At 33.3% G+C, this 21,436-nt stretch overlaps 1 protein-coding gene across 1 annotated transcript in view; it reads right to left on the reverse strand.

Moving 5' to 3' along the window:
• LOC145271283 (QRFP-like peptide receptor) overlaps positions 1-21,436 on the reverse strand; it is a 463,148-nt gene that overhangs the window by 655 nt on the left and 441,057 nt on the right. The window contains exons 4-5 of the mRNA XM_080126837.1: positions 10,098-10,531; positions 1-12 (exon numbers count right to left, since the gene is read on the reverse strand). The exon at positions 1-12 is cut by the window's left edge and continues 655 nt beyond it. Coding sequence (XP_079982963.1) covers positions 1-12; positions 10,098-10,531 — 446 coding nt within the window. The remainder of the gene's footprint in view (positions 13-10,097; positions 10,532-21,436) is intronic.

Raw genomic sequence — 21,436 nt, forward strand, 5'->3', positions numbered from 1 at the left:
AATGTAGATAACCTGCAAAAGAAATATACGTATGATAATTATAGTATTCAAATATATATAAATATTATTGGACAATTAAAACTTACTAAGTTTATTATACTTTATTACAGGCAATGGTGGCACAATGTAAGTGCAGTAAAACTTGTTTGTTCTGTTTCTTTAACCTTATTGAACTTTATTACTATGTTTAAAAGCAAGGTAAAAATCAGTGTATGTGCTTTAAAACTTGTTTGTCTTGTTCCTAAAATTTTTGAGTATCAAAACCTATCTATTTACAACCCCCTTCTATTTCATAACCTATCATACTTTCATCAATCACAGTCCATTTTCTGTAGGCTGCTTTTGAACCCAATCAACGACGGGTACTTCTCCTAGTGTATATATATATATATATATATATATATATATATATATATAGTAGACATGGTAATTAATAAAAACTGAAGTAAGTGCTCACTACTCTTGTAGGGAAAATATGCATTTTATTTTTTATTACCGTATCTTTCTGTTAAGTTACATTATTGGAAGCTGAAACAATAATGTAACTTAATACGGTAATAAAAATAAAACGTTTATTATATTTTATTACAATAACCTATCATACTTTCATAAATCAGAGTCCATTTTCTGTTTTTGAGCCCAGTCAACGACGGGTACTTTTGCTAGTAATATATAAAAATATACATATTTTTTATATTGTTTTAAATTTATAGCATAAATATATTTCAGAGGTATACTCCATCTTCAGTATATTGTTTTCTTTCTTATTTTTCTTTTCTTCTTTCTTTGCAATGTTGTCAATTTGGAGAAAGAAGAGTGTGTTTGTAAAGAGCCGCGCATTGTATCTTAGCGGTTGTATTTTTAAATGTCGGAACAGTGCGTAGGCAACGCGAGAATAACGTTAAGGGTGTGAGTTCCATATAGAAACGTTAATTTAATTTGAATAAAATAAAAGATGAGTCAAGTGCACTTGAAAGCCAAACTAAATATGTTTTCTTTTATTGTTGTTGCTTTCTTTTCTTTTTTTGAACCCAGTCAACGACTGGCACTTTTGCTAGTATATATATATATATATATATATATATATATATATATATATATATATATATATATACATTTTCTCTTTGTAAGGAAACATCATTTTGTTGGTCACTCTTGGCTACGAATGGAAACAAAGTTGATATAAAAAAATATATTTTCGCGAAAATTATCTTTACTTTCATCATATTTTGCTTAGGGTAAAAGTTTGGAGAATGAAAACCTATCTCTTTACAACCCCCTCCTTTTCATAACCTATCATACTTTTATAAATCAGTCCATTTTCTGTAGGCTGTTTTTGAGCCCAGTCAACGACGGGTACTTTTGCTAGTAATATATAAAATATACATATAATTAACAAATATTAATGAGTGTGTGAAATAAAAATATATAGTTATTTATTGTTATATAAGTGTACATAGGGGGTAGATATTTACTATAGGTGAATTATAGATGTTATAAAGAAAATAATGTTAAAACTATAAGTTTAAAACCAAACAAAGGTGATTACTATATAGTAAAGTCAAAATATTAACATTCTAATGCCTGGATATTCGGTAAATTGATAAATGGGTGAAAAAATTGGCAAAGCAGAGTAATCTCCCTTAGAACGTAAAGATTTTACGAATGATAAGAGAAAAGATGAAAACAAATTAGATAAAATACTTAGATAATAATAAGAATTGAAAAGATAAATTTAAAACCTTTATTATTATTAATTAATGCAATTTAAATTTACCTTTTATTTACATTTCCTTCTTGAGAGATGACATATTGGATAAAATTACTTAGCAGATCGTAAAAAATAAAGAAAGTTTATACGAAACTATCACAGATTGAGGGTGAAATAGTGGAACATATAAGTAGATAGTAATATTTGAGAAGTAAATCAATTAAATAAATACATTGAAGGAAAATAGATATTAAAATAAATAAAAATCATACAGAAGATTAAACGAATATTAAAATTGGTTGAAATATGATTTAAAAAGTAGAAATACAAAAATGAAGCGATTCCTACATTAAAACTTGTTTGTTCTGTTTCTTTAACCTGATTTTACTTTATTACTATGTTTAAAAGCAAGGGTGACACAATGTAAGTGCTGTAAAACTTGTTTGTCTTGTTTCGTTTAACCTTATTTTACTTTATTACTATTATTAATCAGTGTATGTGCTTTAAAACTTGTTTGTCTTGTTCCTAAAATTTTGGGGTATCAAAACCTATCTATTTACAACCCCCTTCTATTTCATAACCTATCATACTTTCATCAATCACAGTCCATTTTCTGTAGGCTGCTTTTGAACCCAGTCAACGACGGGTACTTCTCCTAGTGTATATATATATATATATATATATATATATATATATATATATATATATATATATAGTAGAAATGGTAATTAATAAAAACTGAAGAAAGTGCTCACTACTCTTGTAGGGAAAATATGCATTTTATTTTTTATTACCGTATCTTTCTGTTAAGTTACATTATTGGTAGCTGAAACAATAATGTAACTTAACAGAAAGATACGGTAATAAAAAATAAAACGTGTATATATATATATATATATATATATATATATATATATATATAAAGAGAGAGAGAGAGAGAAAGAGAGAACATAAAAAGGATGAATCAAAATAAATATCGAAATAAAGACGAAACGTTGATGAACACATAATACGGTTTGTTCCTTTTTATTTTCTCTATTTTGTCGGAATACTATTTCCATTATTTTCATCATATATATATATATATATATATATATATATATATATATATATATATATATATATACCATAGTCAATAAAAGTTCAGTTCATGTTTTTTTTGTTTTGAAATAGTTTTTAATGCTCTTGAAACAGTACACACATTCTTCAAACCAATAAAAGAAAACACACACACATCATACCCTAAACAATCCAGAACTATTTATTAAAGAGCAACGTCAAAATTGCAGATAACAGACACCTCTATGTTTCAAAACACGCACACACATGCAGTGAAAACAGCATCAAAATAATGCCAATCTTCCAAACAGACAATTATTTTTATTTACTTACACAGGAAAAAAAACTTCATCACAGGATTCACTCCTGAACTGAACAGAGCCTAATATCAACACACTAAAATATGAAATGAAAAGCATACTCGCATGCACATCCATATACATATACACACACACACATAAATCAGAACCGACACATTAAAACACACACGTGCACGCATACAACCACACACAGATATAACACACCTATCTCTAATACAACACACTGAACAATACCAACTCTACTTAACCTCGAAACAAACAACACTAGGAAACACCTAGAACCATTGTATAATATCTGTTCCAACACCTCGCCCACCCCCTTCAGTCAGTGGAGGAGAAATCTCTCATGACTGAGACAACTATCATCCCATACCTATACCCCTCCAACTGGCCTCTCCCCTGTGGGGAACGAGATCTTCCCCACACTAGGAACCGATCCTGGGTCTGGCCATACCCACATGGGGAGACAAATAAATAGAAACATTAAAAAATCCCCTATACATATTTTTAAATACACCCCTCTATCTAAAAAAACAACCTATAAAGAATACCCGAACAGTCTAGGACTGAAACGAAAACTCACAATACTAAAATCTAAGAATCCAAAAAATAAATATCAAAATAGAATGAAAACACCCCTACCCTTATTTCAGAAGAGCTGGTTGTTCCCACCACCACCACCACCACCACCACCACCCTCCTCACACATGCACATTAGTAAAACCTTTGATCACAGTCACCTTCCTAGGGAAGCAAATAACTTCATAATACTATAAAACAGTACACACATTCATCAAACCAATAAAAGAAAACACACGCACACATCCTACCCCAAAGAAAAAAAAACACAAGCAGAAAGAGAGAGTGAGAGAGAGAAACACAAGGCAGGAATGACCACAGCCCAATAAAACAGCAATAAAAATTGAACATTCCAATGAATAGTAGACACTTACACGTTTCCACCTCTTGGAAACACTTCAAATGAAGTACAAAAATGCTATTTTTACATCTCCAACACATTTTGAAAATAATTTCTGAAGAGGACGCTTCACAGAACTTCTGAAACGCGTTAAAAAACGATTTCAATGATTTAAAAACATTATTACAATGATCTAAACATAATTCTCAATGAAAAACCAAGACACGGAATAATAAAATAATGTTAAAAAATTCACATCATTGGTGACCACCCCCTTATTTAAATATATATATATATATATATATATATATATATATATATATATATATATATGATTGCAACGTCTTGTCAGACGAGTGCCACTCCCTCAGACACTTAAAGTCAATGAGCCCAAAAATGACTTTTTCTTTTAGTCCTACTGGTGAATTCACACGCTCAAGCAGGCATGACACTGAAGACGGTCATTGAGATCAATTATTACATGCTTCCAGCATTTCTAGCCTCCATGCATCACAACTTTTCCATCGCCACAGGAAAACTTTTATAGACAAATGCCTGAGGGAGTATCTATACACAGATGATGTTACAGAGTCTTAGCTTTGTACGACACCAAAGTCTCTCTCTCGGTTCAAAATGTTGAGATCCAGCAACAAGCAAGAGCAAGATAGCCAGCAACAAGTTTAACTGCAGACCAGCTTAATGCGGGTACTGGTCTCCCGCTTTATGGTTTTTTTAAATCAGAGAAAGGTTGCCTTCACCATGGCTTACAGGAGCCCTCTCCACCCCAAACATGCATACATACATACATACATACATACATACAAAGTTTATATATATATATATATATATATATATAAGGACAGAGAGAGAGAGAAAGAGAGAGTGACTAATCTAATCCAAGCTCAGTGGTTGACCCAACAGGTTACATTTTTATACTACTTACCCCAACACACACATACACACACGGTGCTAGTTGGCCGTTGACCCCGAAAAAGGGTCCATTCGCCCTTTATATATATATATATATATATATATATATATATATATATATATATATATATATATATATATATATATAATAACTAATAATAAAAAAAATAATAAAACTATTAAATTAATAACTATTTTATTTATTTCTTTATGCGTACATGAAAGTACTTTTGTGCACGGAATGAATAAAAGTATATATTAACTGAAACTATATACGTCCTATGGAATTGGGGGCGACTAATAATGCAATTTTCTGCATCTTAATCAATTAGGAAGTGAAATATTAGTGAGAAAAATTACAACGACCGCTATAATCACCAATAAAATTAATTACATAAAAATATATAAAATACTAACTACATAAGACTCAATTTTTTGAATTCATAGTAATATATTACAATATTTAAATGTATTATAAGATAATATTTATTTCTAACTAATTTAAACATGATAAAATACAGATAGTTTTAAAAATTTGTATATAATTTTTTTTTTATTATTTATCTTTTAATAGACTTGCTTTCCATAACTCAATTGACTCTATGACGCGCGTATGATCTCCATTTTCTTTCCCTTCTCTTTCTCGGGGATTCTAGACTGATGAAACCATACGAAAGGCAGCGGATGGTCACTCTCTTTTCTTTCTTCTTCTCTTTCCCTTGCGCGCGGTTTGTTTTGTTTCCTTCTCTCTATATCCGCATATTTCTCCCTCTTCTCCCTAGGTTAGTAAACGCGTGTCAAGGCATTTACGTGTAAGAACGTGCATATTTAGGGGCGTGTGTGTGTGTATGTGTGTGTGTTGCGTGTGTGTGTGTGTGTGTGTGTGTGTGTGTGTGTGTGTGTGTGTGTGTGTGTGTGTGTGTGTGTGTGTGTGTGTGTGTGTCGGTTGTTACGTCAGCTACCGGACAGCAATTATAAGTGTCATAATGTTTTTTTTGTTTTTTTTTACTCCCTCCCACCCTCTTTATAAAATGTATTAAGTGGATTGCTACTACCACCCTCTCTGATTTTTTGACGGTCGAGGCCCGATTCTTTTTCTTTCTTTATTTCAGTATCAAAAATGTAATTGTCTAGCTTAGATGCTTGAAAATACCATAAGGTTGAAATAAATTATTGCATCGACAATTATGTAATTTCCGTGTTATATATATATATATATATATATATATATATATATTTATATATATATATATTTATATATATATATATATATATATATATATATAAAGAGGATCAGAGCTAGCAAAGAGATCATGTGAGAGAGAAAAGAGAGAAGTAAAGGAAGAGAGAGGGAGAGAGCGAAGAGAGAGGAATAGGCAGAGAAATCAAAGAAAAAGAAGGGAGAAGCATTAGAATAGAAAAGAAACGTACACAATATATATCTCACACAAAATAACAAATTCATATGCTTGTGTTATGTTGATTATTAGCACAACGTTTTGGTCGCTGCAACCTGCGACCTTCTTAGGGTGTGGAGAGCATGCTTCTTTTCCTACTAGGGAAAAAGGGGGTTAGCTCTGCATTACAAGAATTCGAACCGTTTGTTTGAGGGTGGGTCCGTCGATCGTAAAGAAGGTTCAATCATCACACCTGACATTTAAAAAATTGGTACGTAAGTGCCATCGGGTTTTTATCTATTTATTAACTGTTTAAAGAATGCGCATGCGTGAATGGTTCACACGACATATTTCATATGTTAAGAATTAAGGTTTAAAATAACTTTAAAGATCGTATTAACCTGGCCTAATTGTTATCGTATTTCACTTACTGTATTTAGGCTTTCGTGTCTTTTGTTCTTATTATTTTTGTCTTGAAGGTTTAAAATATGACTGGAACCAGACGGCCGAACTTGTTACAATCACTTTACAATTAGAAGATGAAAGTGATATTGTCAAGTTTAGCGATCCAGAATTTTCTCGGACTGGAGTATGGATGAAATTCCCAGTTTTGTGTTGGTTTTGTGTAAAAAAAGCCAAGTACGGCCAAGGATGGAATACTGTTGCCATATCTGGGCAGGAGCTGCCAAAAACAGCCTATCATGCCTTGACAGAGTACAAAATAGACTTCGTGGTTTGGTGGGGGATGCCCTTTTCTCTACCCTGCAACCCCTCTCCCACAGAAGAGACGTTGCAAGCCTATCCTTGTTTTATCGTTATTTTCATGGCAGGTGCTCGTCTGAACTCCAATCCCTGGTCCCCCCTCGCCAATCTTTCACGAAAAACACCCGTCTAGCTGAATCCACTGTGAAAAATTTCCCCCACTCTATATCTGTGCCTAAATCAAAACGCGGATTCCATGAACAAGGCTTCTTTCTTAGAACTGCACGCCTGTGGAACTCTGTTCCGTCTGCCTGCTTCCCTCCGGACTACAACTTGGATGTCTTCAAGTCTAATGTTAACAAATTCCTAATGAACCGCCCCCTTAAGTAAACACTTCATCAAATCTCCTCACTAACGTAATGTACTTGCAATAACCCTTGTCCCTGAGTGGCTTCCGGGCCTTGATAAGTGGTGATCTCTGTGTAAAAAAAAAAAAAAAAAAAAAAAAAAAAAAATTTTTATAAGAATCACCAATTTTATGCTTGTAAAATCTAAATATCAAATGATTATTCATATTTTTTTTTGTTAATCATCGGACTACTGTTCTCATCTTGAGTGTGATTTTCACAATGTTTCGGTCGATGTAACCTCCGACCTTCTTCAGGTGTATCTGGTCGACCCTAGAGAGATAGGAACCTCGAAACATTCATGTCTAGATTAGTTTTAAAAAATAAAAACGTAAATAAAATGTGGGCGATTTTCTAAGTAAAAAAATCTTCAAGGCGAAGATGCTACTTTGAAAATTATCCATATTTTATTTGAACGTAAATAATATTTTTTATTGGTCCGCCGGCAAACGAAATTGAGAACATAATTTTCTCTTCCCAATTAACCTCAGGGGTCCATCCTGGGCCCAACTCTTTTCCTGATCTACATTAATGATCTTCCAAATCACATCCTTACATCATTTGTAGACATTTATGCTGACGACACTACCATTTATGGTAGTACATCAAAGACAGTAAACGACCAAGTTCTCTCCAATTCTCTCTCCTCTGTTCTTGATCACATAGTACAATGGGGAAAGGAGTAGCTGGTTACTTTTAATGCTTCTAAAACCAAGCTTCTCTCTTTACATCATCAACATTCTGATCCACATCAATTGAAATAAATGGCTCTCGTCTTCAGGAGGCCTCAAGTTTTGACAAGCTTCTGGGCTTGACCTTTACTCCTGATCTTAAATGGAACACGTACATCAAATCTGTTGCCAAGGCCGCTGGAAAAATGGTGGGATCTTTCTATCGATCCGGTAAATATCTCACTGCTGATGCTATTCTCTATCTATATAAAAGCCAGGTACGTCCAAGGATGGAATATTGTTGCCACATCTGGGCAGGAGCTGCTAGAAAGGACTTGTCCTGCCTTGATAGAGTTCAAAATAGACTTCGTAGCCTTGTAGGAGATGTCCTTTTCTCTTCCCTGCAACCTCTATCTCACAGAAGAGATGTTGCGAGTTTGTCTCTGATGTATCGTTATTTTCATGGAAGGTGTTCAACTGAGCTTCAATCTATGGTCTCCCCCTCGCCAAACTTTCACAAGAAACACTCGTCTAGCTGTACACACTATCAGTAATTTCCCCCACTCTTTATCTGTGCCTAAACCTAAACGTAGATTCCATGAACAAAGCTTCTTTCTTAGAACTGCACGCCTGTGGAATTGTCTTCCGTTTTCCTGCTTTCCGGTTGACTACAATATGGTTGTGTTCAAGTCTAACGTAAATAAGTTCTTGATGAGCCGTTCCATATAAGTTATCAAATTTACCAAATTTTTTATTACTAACGATTACTATATTGTCCAATGTCTACTGTGCACTCTTTGACCCTTATCCTTGAGTGGCCTCTTGGCCTTGATAAGTGGTGATGCCTATGTAAAAAAAAATAAAAGAAAAAAAACATTTTCATATCTTGTAGAATATCTTTCATTTTGGTCTTACTGGATTCCAGGACAAGTATTTATCTAAACTGATGGAGTATCTATTTTCATACTTGAGGTAACATTACTTGGAGAAGGTGCACCATTTATCGTAAAAGTTAATGTAAGTTAGTGAGGAGATCTTACTTGGGGCCTGAATACCATGTGATTGTAAATATTTTGTCAGGGTTTACTTCTAGGGAAAAGTATCCTTGTACAGAGAGACCTTAGACTCTCTCTCTCTCTCTCTCTCTCTCTCTCTCTCTCTCTCTCTCACACACACACACACACACACACCCTTATCAATTCGTCCGTTCGTCTGTCGGCATTTTCTCAGAAAGAGCGCCTTGGAATTTTCTGAAAATACATATGTATGTACGTACGTATGCATGTATATGTCAGGTCATGTCATATGCTACTGGTACCATGTAACCCAGTACTACCTGCCTCATGGTCGGGTCACCGGCGACTAAACTGCTTCCCCCACCAGACTTGTTTGGTGAGGAGGGCGGCTATTCTCCCTGTAGGATTAAAAACAAGACCTTTCAAAGGGCGAATGAACTCTTTTTTTCTGGGTCAACGGCCAACTAGCACCGTGTATATTTGTGTGTGTGTGTATATGTGTATTTGGGGTGGAGAGGGCTCCCGTAAGCCGTGGTGAAGGCAACCTTTCTAGGAGAAGCTAATCTCTGATTTAAAAAACCATAGAGCGGAAGACCAGTACCCGCATTAAGCTGGTCTGCAGTTTAATTTGTTGCTGGCTATCTTGCTCTTGCTTGTTGCTGAATCTCAGCATTTTGAACCGAGAGAGAGACTTAGCTGTCGTACAAAGCTAAGACTCTGTAACATCATCTTTGTATAGATACTCCCTCAGACATTTGGGCTCATGGATTTTAAATGTCTGAGGGAGTGGCACTCGTCTGATAAGACGTTGCAATCATCATATATATATATATGTACATATGCATGTATATATGTATGTATATATATATGTATGTACGTATGTATGTATGTACGTGTATTGACATGGTAATTCAGAGTAATAAAAAATAAAACAAAAAATGGGGCAAAGGGCATTATTCTCCTACCTGCTTTCTGGAACGCAATGAAGCGCAGTTCTTGCGGCTGTCGGCCGACCCTTGCAAGTTGTGGGTGACCAGGGTCCAGATGATCTTGGCATAGAATATCGGCAGCAGCAAGAGAGGCAGAATGAAGACACAGGTAAACATAACGCAGAGGTAGGCATGATGCCACGCCTTGTAGAACTGGCTCTCACAGACGTAGCCCTGTCGTCCATCGTGAAATCTTATCCACGTCTGTTGCGAGACCCATATGAACGGGCAGCTAAGAAGGGCGCCCAGGAGCCACACAGACAGGATTACTTTGACCACTCGTGATCCACTGAACATGCTGTAGTTGCGAAGTGGGTGACAGATGGCGAAATACCGCTCAAGGCTGATTGCAAGGATTGTAAGCATGGTCGTGTTTGTGGTCATGTTTTCGAGAAAGTAAACAAACCGACCTGAAAAATATTCAGAGAAATATATAAAATTTAAAGTAGAGATTATATTTTATTTACTTATTGATTTCTTTTGAAAAAGAGAAGTTTTTTCTGGAAAATATCAAATGCATTTAGATTTTTAACATGGCCGTGTTTTTGATCATATTTTTGAGAAAGTAAACAAACCAGCCTGAAAAATATTCAGAGATAGATATATCAAATTAAAAGTAGAGATTTTATTTTATTTATTTATTGATATTTTTTGAAAAAGTTTTTTCTCGAAAATTTATTTATTGTTTTTTTTTTTTGAAAAAGAGAAGTTTTTTCTCGAAAATATCAAATGCATTTAGATTTTTAACATGGCCGTGTTTTTGATCATATTTTTGAGAAAGTAAACAAACCAGCCTGAAAAATATTCAGAGATAGATATATCAAATTAAAAGTAGAGATTTTATTTTATTTATTTATTGATATTTTTTGTAAAAGTTTTTTCTCGAAAATTTATTTATTGTTTTTTTTTTTTGAAAAAGAGAAGTTTTTTCTCGAAAATATCAAATGCATTTAGATTTTTAACATGACCGTGTTTTTGATCATATTTTTGAGAAAGTAAACAAACCAGCCTGAAAAATATTCAGAGATAGATATATCAAATTAAAAGTAGAGATTTTATTTTATTTATTTATTGATATTTTTTGAAAAAGTTTTTTCTCAAAAATTTATTTATTGTTTTTTTTTTTGAAATAGAGAAGTTTTTTCTCGAAAATATCAAATGCATTTAGATTTTTAACATGGCCGTGTTTTTGATCATATTTTTGAGAAAGTAAACAAACCAGCCTGAAAAATATTCAGAGATAGATATATCAAATTAAAAGTAGAGATTTTATTTTATTTATTTATTGATATTTTTTGAAAAAGTTTTTTCTCGAAAATTTATTTATTGTTTTTTTTTGAAAAAGAGAAGTTTTTTCTCGAAAATATCAAATGCATTTAGATTTTTAACATGGCAATGTTTTTGATCATATTTTTGAGAAAGTAAACAAACCAGCCTGAAAAATATTCATATATATATATATATATATATATATATATATATATATATATATATATAGAATTAAAAGTAGAGATTTTATTTTATTTATTTATTTATTGATTCTTTTTTTGAAAAAGAGAAGTTTTTTCTCGAAATTATCAAATGCATTTAGATTTTTAGTATGGCCGTGTTTGTGGTCATGTTTTCGAGAAAGTAAACGAACCGACCTGAAAAACTTTCAGAAAAAAATAGAGATTTTATTTTATTTAATTATTGCTACTTTTTGAAAAAGAGAAGTTTTTTCTCGAAAATATCAACTGCATTTACCATCCGATTATCGCATAAAATAAAAGTAGAGACTTTATTTCTTTTATTTATTGATTTTTTACAGCATTCTTTTGGTTTATTCTCGAAAGTGTCATGTGATCATGTTTTCCGGAAAATAAACAAACCGCCAGACAAAAATATGAAAATTAAGATATTTATTTTTTCACACAGTGGTCACCACTTATCAAGGCCCGGTTATTGCAAGTACATTACGTTAGTGTGGAGATTTGATGAAGTGTTTACTTATGGGGGCGGTTCATTAGGAATGTGTTAACATTGGACTTGAAGACATCCAAGTTGTAGTCCGGTGGGAAGCAAGCAGACGAAACAGAGTTCCACAGGCGTGCAGTTCTAAGAAAGAAGCTTTGTTCATGGAATCCGCGTTTTGATTTAGGCACAGATATAGAGTGGGGGAAATTTTTCACAGTGGATTCAGCTAGACGGGTGTTTTTCGTGAAAGATTGGCTATGGGGGCCAGAGATTGGAGTTCAGACGAGCACCTGCCATGGAAATAACGATAAAACAAGGATAGGCTCGCAACGTCTCTTCTGTGGGAGAGAGGTTGCAGGGTAGAGAAAAGGGCATCCCCCACTAAGCCACGAAGTCTATTTTGTACTCTGTCAAGGCAGGATAGGCTGTTTTTAGCAGCTCCTGCCCAGATATGGCAACAGTATTCCATCCTTGGACGTACTTGGCTTTTATGTAGATAGAGAATCGCATCAGTAGTGAGATATCTTCTGGAGCGGTAGAAGGATCCCACCATCTTTTCAGCGACCTTTATTTTAATTATTTATTGATTTTTACGGCATTCTTTTTTTTTAAAAAGAGAAGTTTATTCTCGAAAATATCAAATGCATTTTACCATCCCGATTATCTATTGGCTAACTAAAAATCCACAACATATATAAAAAAATGAAGCAACAACAGAATTCGCGCATAAGCCTGACGAATCCTATAGTGGATGAAACGCAGAATATTCAGTGTACCTTAATCGCCATATATATTTTATAAATTACTAACTAGCTCTACCTACGTATTGAGCACTTTTGAAGTAAAGACTTAAAGTTTACGCATAAATCTATACTTTCGTATATTAAATTTATGTGAGTAAATTAAGTAGTTATATATTTATATATATATATATTTATATATTATATTTATTCATATATATTTATATATATTATATATATATATTTATATATATTTATATATACGTGTATATATATTTATATATATATTTATTTATATATATATTTATATATATATAAAAATATATGAAATATATTGTATATATATATCTATATTTGTATATATATTTATATATGTATATTTTTATATATATCTCTATTTATATATATATATTTATATATATATAGATATTTTTATATATGTATATATTTATATATGTATATATAGTTATATAAAGCTCCCCTCTTTGGTAGAGCACTCTCGTAAATTATCTTACTCGCTACTTAATTTAGCTGAAATAATGCGAAGCTCGCGATTTGTTTACAAACAAACGTTTGAGCCCTCTACGAGTAGCGGACGAATGTTTATTTAAATAATCGTGCGGACAGGTTAATTTCGGCCACCGATTCCGTAGTCAAGGGGGTAGGACTGCCGACTGTCATCACGACGGTTCTAGGTTCGATCCTCGGCTTGGGAGAGGTGTTAGTCTAGCGGCACTGATGAGTTGTGATACAACGAAACAGGTCTGTATGTCGATGACTAAAATATATTTTATAAAGCTCCCCTCTTTGGTAGAGCACTCTCGTAAATTATCTTACTCGCTACTTAATTTAGCTGAAATAATGCGAAGCTCGCGATTTGTTTACAAACAAACGTTTGAGCCCTCTACGAGTAGCGGACGAATGTTTATTTAAATAATCGTTCGGACAGGTTAATTTCGGCCACCGATTCCGTAGTCAAGGGGGTAGGACTGCCGACTGTCATCACGACGGTTCTAGGTTCGATCCTCGGCTTGGGAGAGGTGTTAGTCTAGCGGCACTGATGAGTTGTGATACAACGAAACAGGTCTGTATGTCGATGACTAAAATATATTTTATATAGTTATATATATAGATATATTTATATATATATAGTTATATATATAGTTATATATATATGTATATTTATATATATGTGTGTATATTTATATATATATGTACATTTATATACATATGTATATTTATATATATATATATATGTACATTTATATACATATGTATATTTATATATATATATATATATATATACATTTACTGGTTTATATATGTGGATGAGTTTAAAAACAAATATTTGAGGATGTATGTGTATACGTAGAAAATAATGTTTGTATAATTAAATATGTTATAAACACGTTCTGTTCATGCAATGATTGCAAGCTAGGTTGCGATTGCTAAGGAGGGCGCCCAGGAACCACATAGACAGGATTACTTTGACCATGCCGAATATGATATATCATAAAACTTCAATTAAACGTGGATCACTCTCTGCACTAGTAGCCTTTCCTTTTACACCTGGCCATTGCTATTGGTGGCAGAGAAAGTTTCTTGTAATTATTGAAGGAAACCAGTTTAGTCTTGGCAGCATTGAATGTGACCATCCATTTATGTCCCCATTCCACTACAGATTGGAGGTCATCCTCTAGTGTTTTTGCCATTTCTTTAGATATGTGTTTATTTGTTTTCCTGTCGTGCCTGTTATAGAGTGTGGTGTCATCAGCATATATACCCATCTCAGAGGCAGTTTTGTTGGGGAGGTCATTAATGAATATTAGGAACAATAGAGGTCCAAGGATAGACCCCTGAGGCACTCCCGTATTTATATCACACTGTTTAGATGTACGACCGTCGAGGACAACCTGGATTTTTTTCTTATCTAAGAAGGATTTAATTATGCTAAGTTAGGCTAAGCAGTTTTAAAGATGTACCTCATACAGGGAGTCACTGGCCATTGCTATTGGTGGCAGAGCAGGTTTCTTGTAATTATTGAAGGAAACCAGTTTAGTCTTGGCAGCATTGAATGTGACCATCCATTTATGTCCCCATTCCACTACAGATTGGAGGTCATCCTCTAGTGTTTCTGCCATTTCTTTAGTTATGTGTTTATTTGTTTTCCTGTCGTGCCTGTTATAGAGTGTGGTGTCATCAGCATATATACCCATCTCAGAGGCAGTTTTGTCGGGGAGGTCATTAATAAATATTAGGAACAATAGAGGTCCAAGGATAGACCCCTGAGGAACTCCCGCATTTTATATCACACTGTTTACATATAGACTAAAAAGTGGTAAAAATTGGTACTTGGTGGTTATCAGATTTTTATTTGTCAACTGTTTCACGACTGTGCATGTGCAAAACGTTCACATCATGTTAAGGATAAGTAGGTCTGAAAAGACTTTTTAAAAATCGTATTATACTAGCCTAGTTTAGGTTTTGATCTCAATTCAAGTATTTTATTTTTATTTTACTTACAAGAAGTGAACTGTTTAGAAAAAAGATAATGCTCGCATGCCCCAGTTTCTTTTCGTTTTCTTCATTTTTTTTAAGGAATTTAACGTTATGTTTAATACTGGGAAACGTCAGGTAATCTAGTATTTATATAAAAATGATTCAATTAAAAAATTAATTTTGTAATAAAATCTTAGCAAGTATTGACATGTTGGTACGGGTTTAGGTTCTTCCAAGTCCCAAGACTACCGACCAGTTTTAATAATTACTAAACGTACAACAAGTATAAACGACAAGAATTTATTTACAAACGTGAAAACATGACAACACTGCAATTCAGAACATTAAGGTAAAAAGATTACTCACTTCAATAGTGGGGTTTACGGGAGGAGTGAGGACTGTATTCTAGAGTTGTCTTTTAGGAGAAGAACTTTTTGCGTCCGTGCCTCACGTGTACGGACTTTCCTCTTCTTTTCTCAAGGGACTTCACTCCTTACCCTACACCGGTTATCCGGTGCTCTTATTTATTCCCCTACAGACACATGCAAATCCCGTAAATACTTTAGATTTGTTTTTAACTCCAACTTTAGAACAATGAAAATGAACTTTAGGCTTTAATCTTTAAAATACAATAAAAAATTAATCGGACACCTACAAGAAATTATGATAAACCGGTTATCAAAATTATGTCCCCCCTCAGTTTTCCGATATTAATGGCTATGCCTATTTAATACAATTTTAAAACACAAAATACTTCAGATGAAAAATAATGGCCGCCAGTGATTGAAACATTTGACTAAAGTTTTATGATATATATAATATTAACGTAAGTTATGAATCATATATTTAATCGATTTTCGCTTAATAATTTTGTTTGAGAAAAAATACTGTTAATTTTGGTGACTAAAACTGATTTAACCCACTTATCATAGATGAAAAATATCCAGAAAAACGATATAAAATTAAAAGAAGATTTTTTTATTTATTCATTGATTTAAAAAAAAAAAAGATAACTTTTGTCTCGAAACTATCAAATTCATTTTACCACCACGATTAAAAAAAAAGTAAATAAATAAATAAAAGTAGAGATTTTATATTTAATTTAATAATAATAATAATAATAATTATTATTATAATACTAATTATAATAATAATTATAATAATAATAATAATAACAATAATAATAATAATAACAATAATAATAATAACAATAATAACAATAATAATAATAACAATAATAATAATAACAATAATAATAATAATAACAACAACAATAATAATAATAATAACAATAATAATAATAATAACAATAACAATAATAATAATAACAATAATAATAATAACAATAATAATAATGATAATAATAATAATAACAATAATAATAATAACAACAATAATAATAATAATGATAATAATAATAATAACAATAATAATAACAATAATAATAATAACAATAATAATATTAATAATAATAATAACAATAATAATTACAATAATAATAACAATAATAATAATAACAATACAATAATAATAATAACAATAATAATGACAATAATAATAATAATAATAATAATAATAACAATAATAATAATAACAATAATAATAATCAACTGGTATAATATGGTATTTAGATAGTTATAAAAAAAAATAAAAATATTTTATATATTGCTATTTTTATTTGATTTATGTATTTATTTTTACGACATTTATTGATTTTTATGGCATTTACGGGTTTCTGTTTTTGAAAAAGGGACGTTTATTCTCGAAAGTATCTAATACAGTAACCATTTGGATTTATCTTAAAGAGTAGATCCACATTTATGGAAAACAAATAAAAGTAAAAATAGAGAATTTATTTATTGATTTTATGGCATTTAAACAAATTTCCTTTAAAATGATCAGTTGATATAAAATTAAAAGTAGAGATTATATTTTATTTATTCATTGATTTTTTACGGCGTTCTTTTGGTTTTCTGTTTTTGAAAAAGAGACGTTTATTCTCGAAAGTGTCTAATACAGTAACCATTTCGATAATCGAAAAACATTTTAGAAAAAAAAAGATATAACGGTAAAAATAGAGATTTATATAGTAAAAACTGCATTCTGTTGTTGTTATTTTGTTTTGAAAAAGAGAAGTTTATTCTCGAAACTATCAAATGCATTTTACCATCCCCATTTTCTGAAACGTTAGTTCCACATTTACTGATTTATAGATTTATATTTGAAGATTTATGCCCTGTTTGCATGATTAAATATTTAAAGTTCGAGTTTTGTTAAAAAGACTAAAACATTTACCGGAAATGTTTATGTTTTTATTTAACTCCCGATTGATTTTAAACTTTTATACATTTTCTCGACTATTGGATGGTTAATTCTTCCAGTCCCTTTCACGTAAGAAGAATTAAGCTTGCAAAAATATCACTCTCCATAATATATATTTATATATTTTTTTTGTCGAGGTTAAAAATGTATCCGTAAGATAAAAGTGTGTTTAATTTCAATATGAACATTTAAATTAATGGACGACTCTTGGCCAGAAGAGGACTAAATATTGATAATGACAGATCTAAACATCTTTATGCCAGTATAACCTTATAGGTACATCTCTCTCTCTCTCTCTCTCTCTCTCTCTCTCTCTCTCTCTCTCTCTCTCTCTCTCTCTGAAATAACAGCAAGGGGAGACTTGGTTTCTCATATCGGATATGCAATGTAACGTTATCTGCAGACCAACACACGTTGTGTGCAGTTTCAATCACCAAGAAGATCAAAGCAACGAATAAGAAATAACTCCAACTCGCTTGTTCTTTTTAGCAGACGATTTAAAGACACTCTGAAGGCATCATTGAAGGCTTTCAACATCGATCCGCCATCATTTCCAAGCTAAGATTGGGCTTATCAGCCACCTCCGACGATGACTCCCCCCCCCCACCGCATCCTACAGAATGATCAGATGGTCCTTGTCGTTCCAACGGACGAACAACAACAGCATTTTTTTTAGTAAGAACATTTCATTCCTTCTTGTTACAGCCATGATGTCACCCACGGGATCTCCTTCTCAAGCGTCCTTCACCCCTCCCATGTGATCGCGAACGTTATCCACGTCTCCCACGAGATCTTTGTCTTTCTCTATTTTTATACATAAAGTAAATTTCGCACTCTACAAGGATTATTTGAAATTAGGTTGGTATCAAGTGAGAGAAAGGGAACAGCTATCATCCATGAAACAATGGGTTGCGGATAATAGATATTGTAAGCTATGTTATTTTATCGGAAGAATAGATGTTACATACCTAGACAGTTAGTAAGGAACACACACACACCATGGCACATCATCATCATCATCATCATCATCATCATCATCATCATCATCATCATCATCGTCATTGGTTTGCTATCCATTTTACATGCCGACATCTGTCGAACAGCTTTTAGAAATTGACTTCTAACGTAACCTATCTCTGGCCAGGTCTTTTTTTTACATAGGCATCACCACATTATCAAGGTCAAGAGGCCACTCAAGGATAAGGGTTAAAGAGTGTACAGTAGAAATTGGACAATATAGTAATCATTAGTAATGAAAATTTGGTAAATTTGATGACTTATATGGAACGGCTCATCAAGAACTTGTTTACGTTGGACTTGAACACAACCATATTGTAGTCAGCCAAAAAGCAGGAAGGTCTTTATTCATCCCGCTCTTTCTCAAATCCACTCGTGACACTTTCTCCCAATTTTTCCCTTGGCCTCCAGAATTGTTCCTTATTTCCAATAAAGGGGGGGGATATAACATATGAGAAATATTTGGAATCAAGTCTCCCATGGCTGTTATTTCAGATCATTTGACACCATAACAGCAAGTTTTAGTCTCCCCTCCATCAAGGGCAAAGGTTTTGGGAATATATATATATATATATATATATATATATATATATATATATATATATATATATATTGTATAATATATACAGGAATTTAAAACGCTTTTAAACGAGACTTAAACTGATTGATGGGGGATGCTTAAATAAAAATAAAAATATAGAAGGCATCATCCCATACTTTTTAATTTATTGCTTCAAAGTTATTACCTTATTAAAGTAGCATGAAAAAGATATATATATATATATATATATATATATATATATATATATATATATATATATATATATATACCTTTTATTTTTATTACCGTATCTTTCTGTTAAGTTACATTATTGTTTCGGCTACCCGGCCGGGTTTTTTTTTTTGGCCGTCTGTAGCTTCCTCAGACTTTTACAGAAATGTTCGTTATGATGGGATGAAAGAGTGAATGATGTCAGAGGAGGGGTGCGCGAAGAGCGGGAAAAAGAAGGGAACAAGGGGGAAAGGTGGGAGGGGGGTTGCTTGGTATGTCGGTAATGTTTTAGTTTTGGAGTTTAAGGACTTTAGGTGGTTGTGGGGGAGGGTCTGGGAAGTTCATTTCTGGTGTGGCTGAGAGCATAGGGATACATTGAGGGGAAGGGGGATATGTGGGGGCAGAAGGAGGGATTTACTTTAAAATTCGAGTCTTAATGTTTAAGTTTTTTGGCGTCTCGTTGGTGAGATGATTACTTGATAAGTATATCTTGACCTGTTGGGTGTTCGCTTAGGTTCGGAGGCTATGATTCGGTTTATTTATTTGGTTTATTTATGATTCGGTTTATTTATTTGGTTTATTTATTTGGTTTTTATTTGTTGTTAATTGCTTGATTTACCCAAAACCACAGACACCTCCAAACACCCGGGCAACGCCGGGTACTCCCGCTAGTCTATTATATAAGGGCAAAATGGGCACGAGCGTTTGTGTATGTCCGCGAAAGGCTTTTTGTGTCTGCTTTCTTGATCTCACTTTCTCTTTCTCTCTCTCTCTCTCTCTCTCTCTCTCTCTCTCTGTGTCTTTCTCTCTCTCTTTCTCGTCTTTCTTAATTTCTCTTCCTTTAGAATAAAGAATCTGTTGTCGTAGCCGCCATCTTCGTCTACCTTTCCTCTTCGTGTTTCTGTCTCCCCTCTCTCTCTCTCTCTCTCTCTCTCTCTCTCTCTCTCTCTCTCTTAATCAGTCACTCACTCACTAACTGACTCTCTCTCTCTCTCTGTCTTTCTCTCTCTCTTTCTCATCTTTCTTAATTTCTCTTCCTTTAGAATAAAGAATCTGTTGTCGTAGCCGCCATCTTCATCCACCTTCCTCTTCGTGTTTCTGCCTCCCCCTCTCTCTCACTCAGTCACTCACTCACTAACTGACTCTCTCTCTCTCTCTCTCTCTCTCTCTCTCTCTCTCTCATCTCTTTTAATTAAAAAAAAAAATATTCAATTTTCACCCCAAACAAGGCACAATGACATATTGAAGCAGTGGGCTACTATCGGGGACATAATTTGCGGAGGCATTATGAAGGGAGTTGAGTAGCAAGATATTTGTTCACATTACACTTGAACTTCTGCATATCAGTACAGTTGGGAAAGCAGAATCCCGGAAGGAATTTCCAAAGACCTGCAGTTCTGGGGAAGACACTATTGGAGTAAAAGGCTTTCTTGCACCTAGGGATCTCTACTGTAAAGGGGTAAGACTTAGTGGCTTGTCAGGTTTGTCGGGGGTAGTCACGTCGAGGAGGTACAAGTGTTTGCAGTTCGTCAGAGCATTCACCATTAAAATACTTGTAGAACAGGCAGAGGGATGCAATATCTCGTCGATGGGACAGAGGCTGTAGCCTAGATGACAGTTCAGGACCTGTCAGGTTAGCGACTCTCTTTTGGACTCTGTCCAGGAGTGAGAGACAAGCAGCAGATGCACCAGCCCAGATGTGACAACAGTACTCCATACATGGCCGAATGTTGGCCTTATCGAGGTACAGGATAGTTTCAGGCGTAAGTAGTTTTCTAGCACGATAGAGGGAGCCAACCTTCTTTGTAGCAGCCTTGGTAATGCTCTCAATGTATCTATTCCAGTTCATATTCCCTGTAAACGTTAGGCCGAGGAGTTTAAAAGAAGTACTTTCAGGGAATGTGTTCTTGGCCATTGCTATTGGTGGTAGAGAATGTTTCTTGTAATTATTGAAGGAAACAAGTTTAGTCTTGGCAGCATTGAATGTGACCATCCATTTTTGTGCCCAT

This window comes from Euprymna scolopes, chromosome 46 (assembly GCF_053919585.1).
Source record: "Euprymna scolopes isolate OS-2025 chromosome 46, ASM5391958v1, whole genome shotgun sequence".
In the NCBI taxonomy this organism is placed as follows: Eukaryota; Metazoa; Mollusca; class Cephalopoda; order Sepiida; family Sepiolidae; genus Euprymna; species Euprymna scolopes.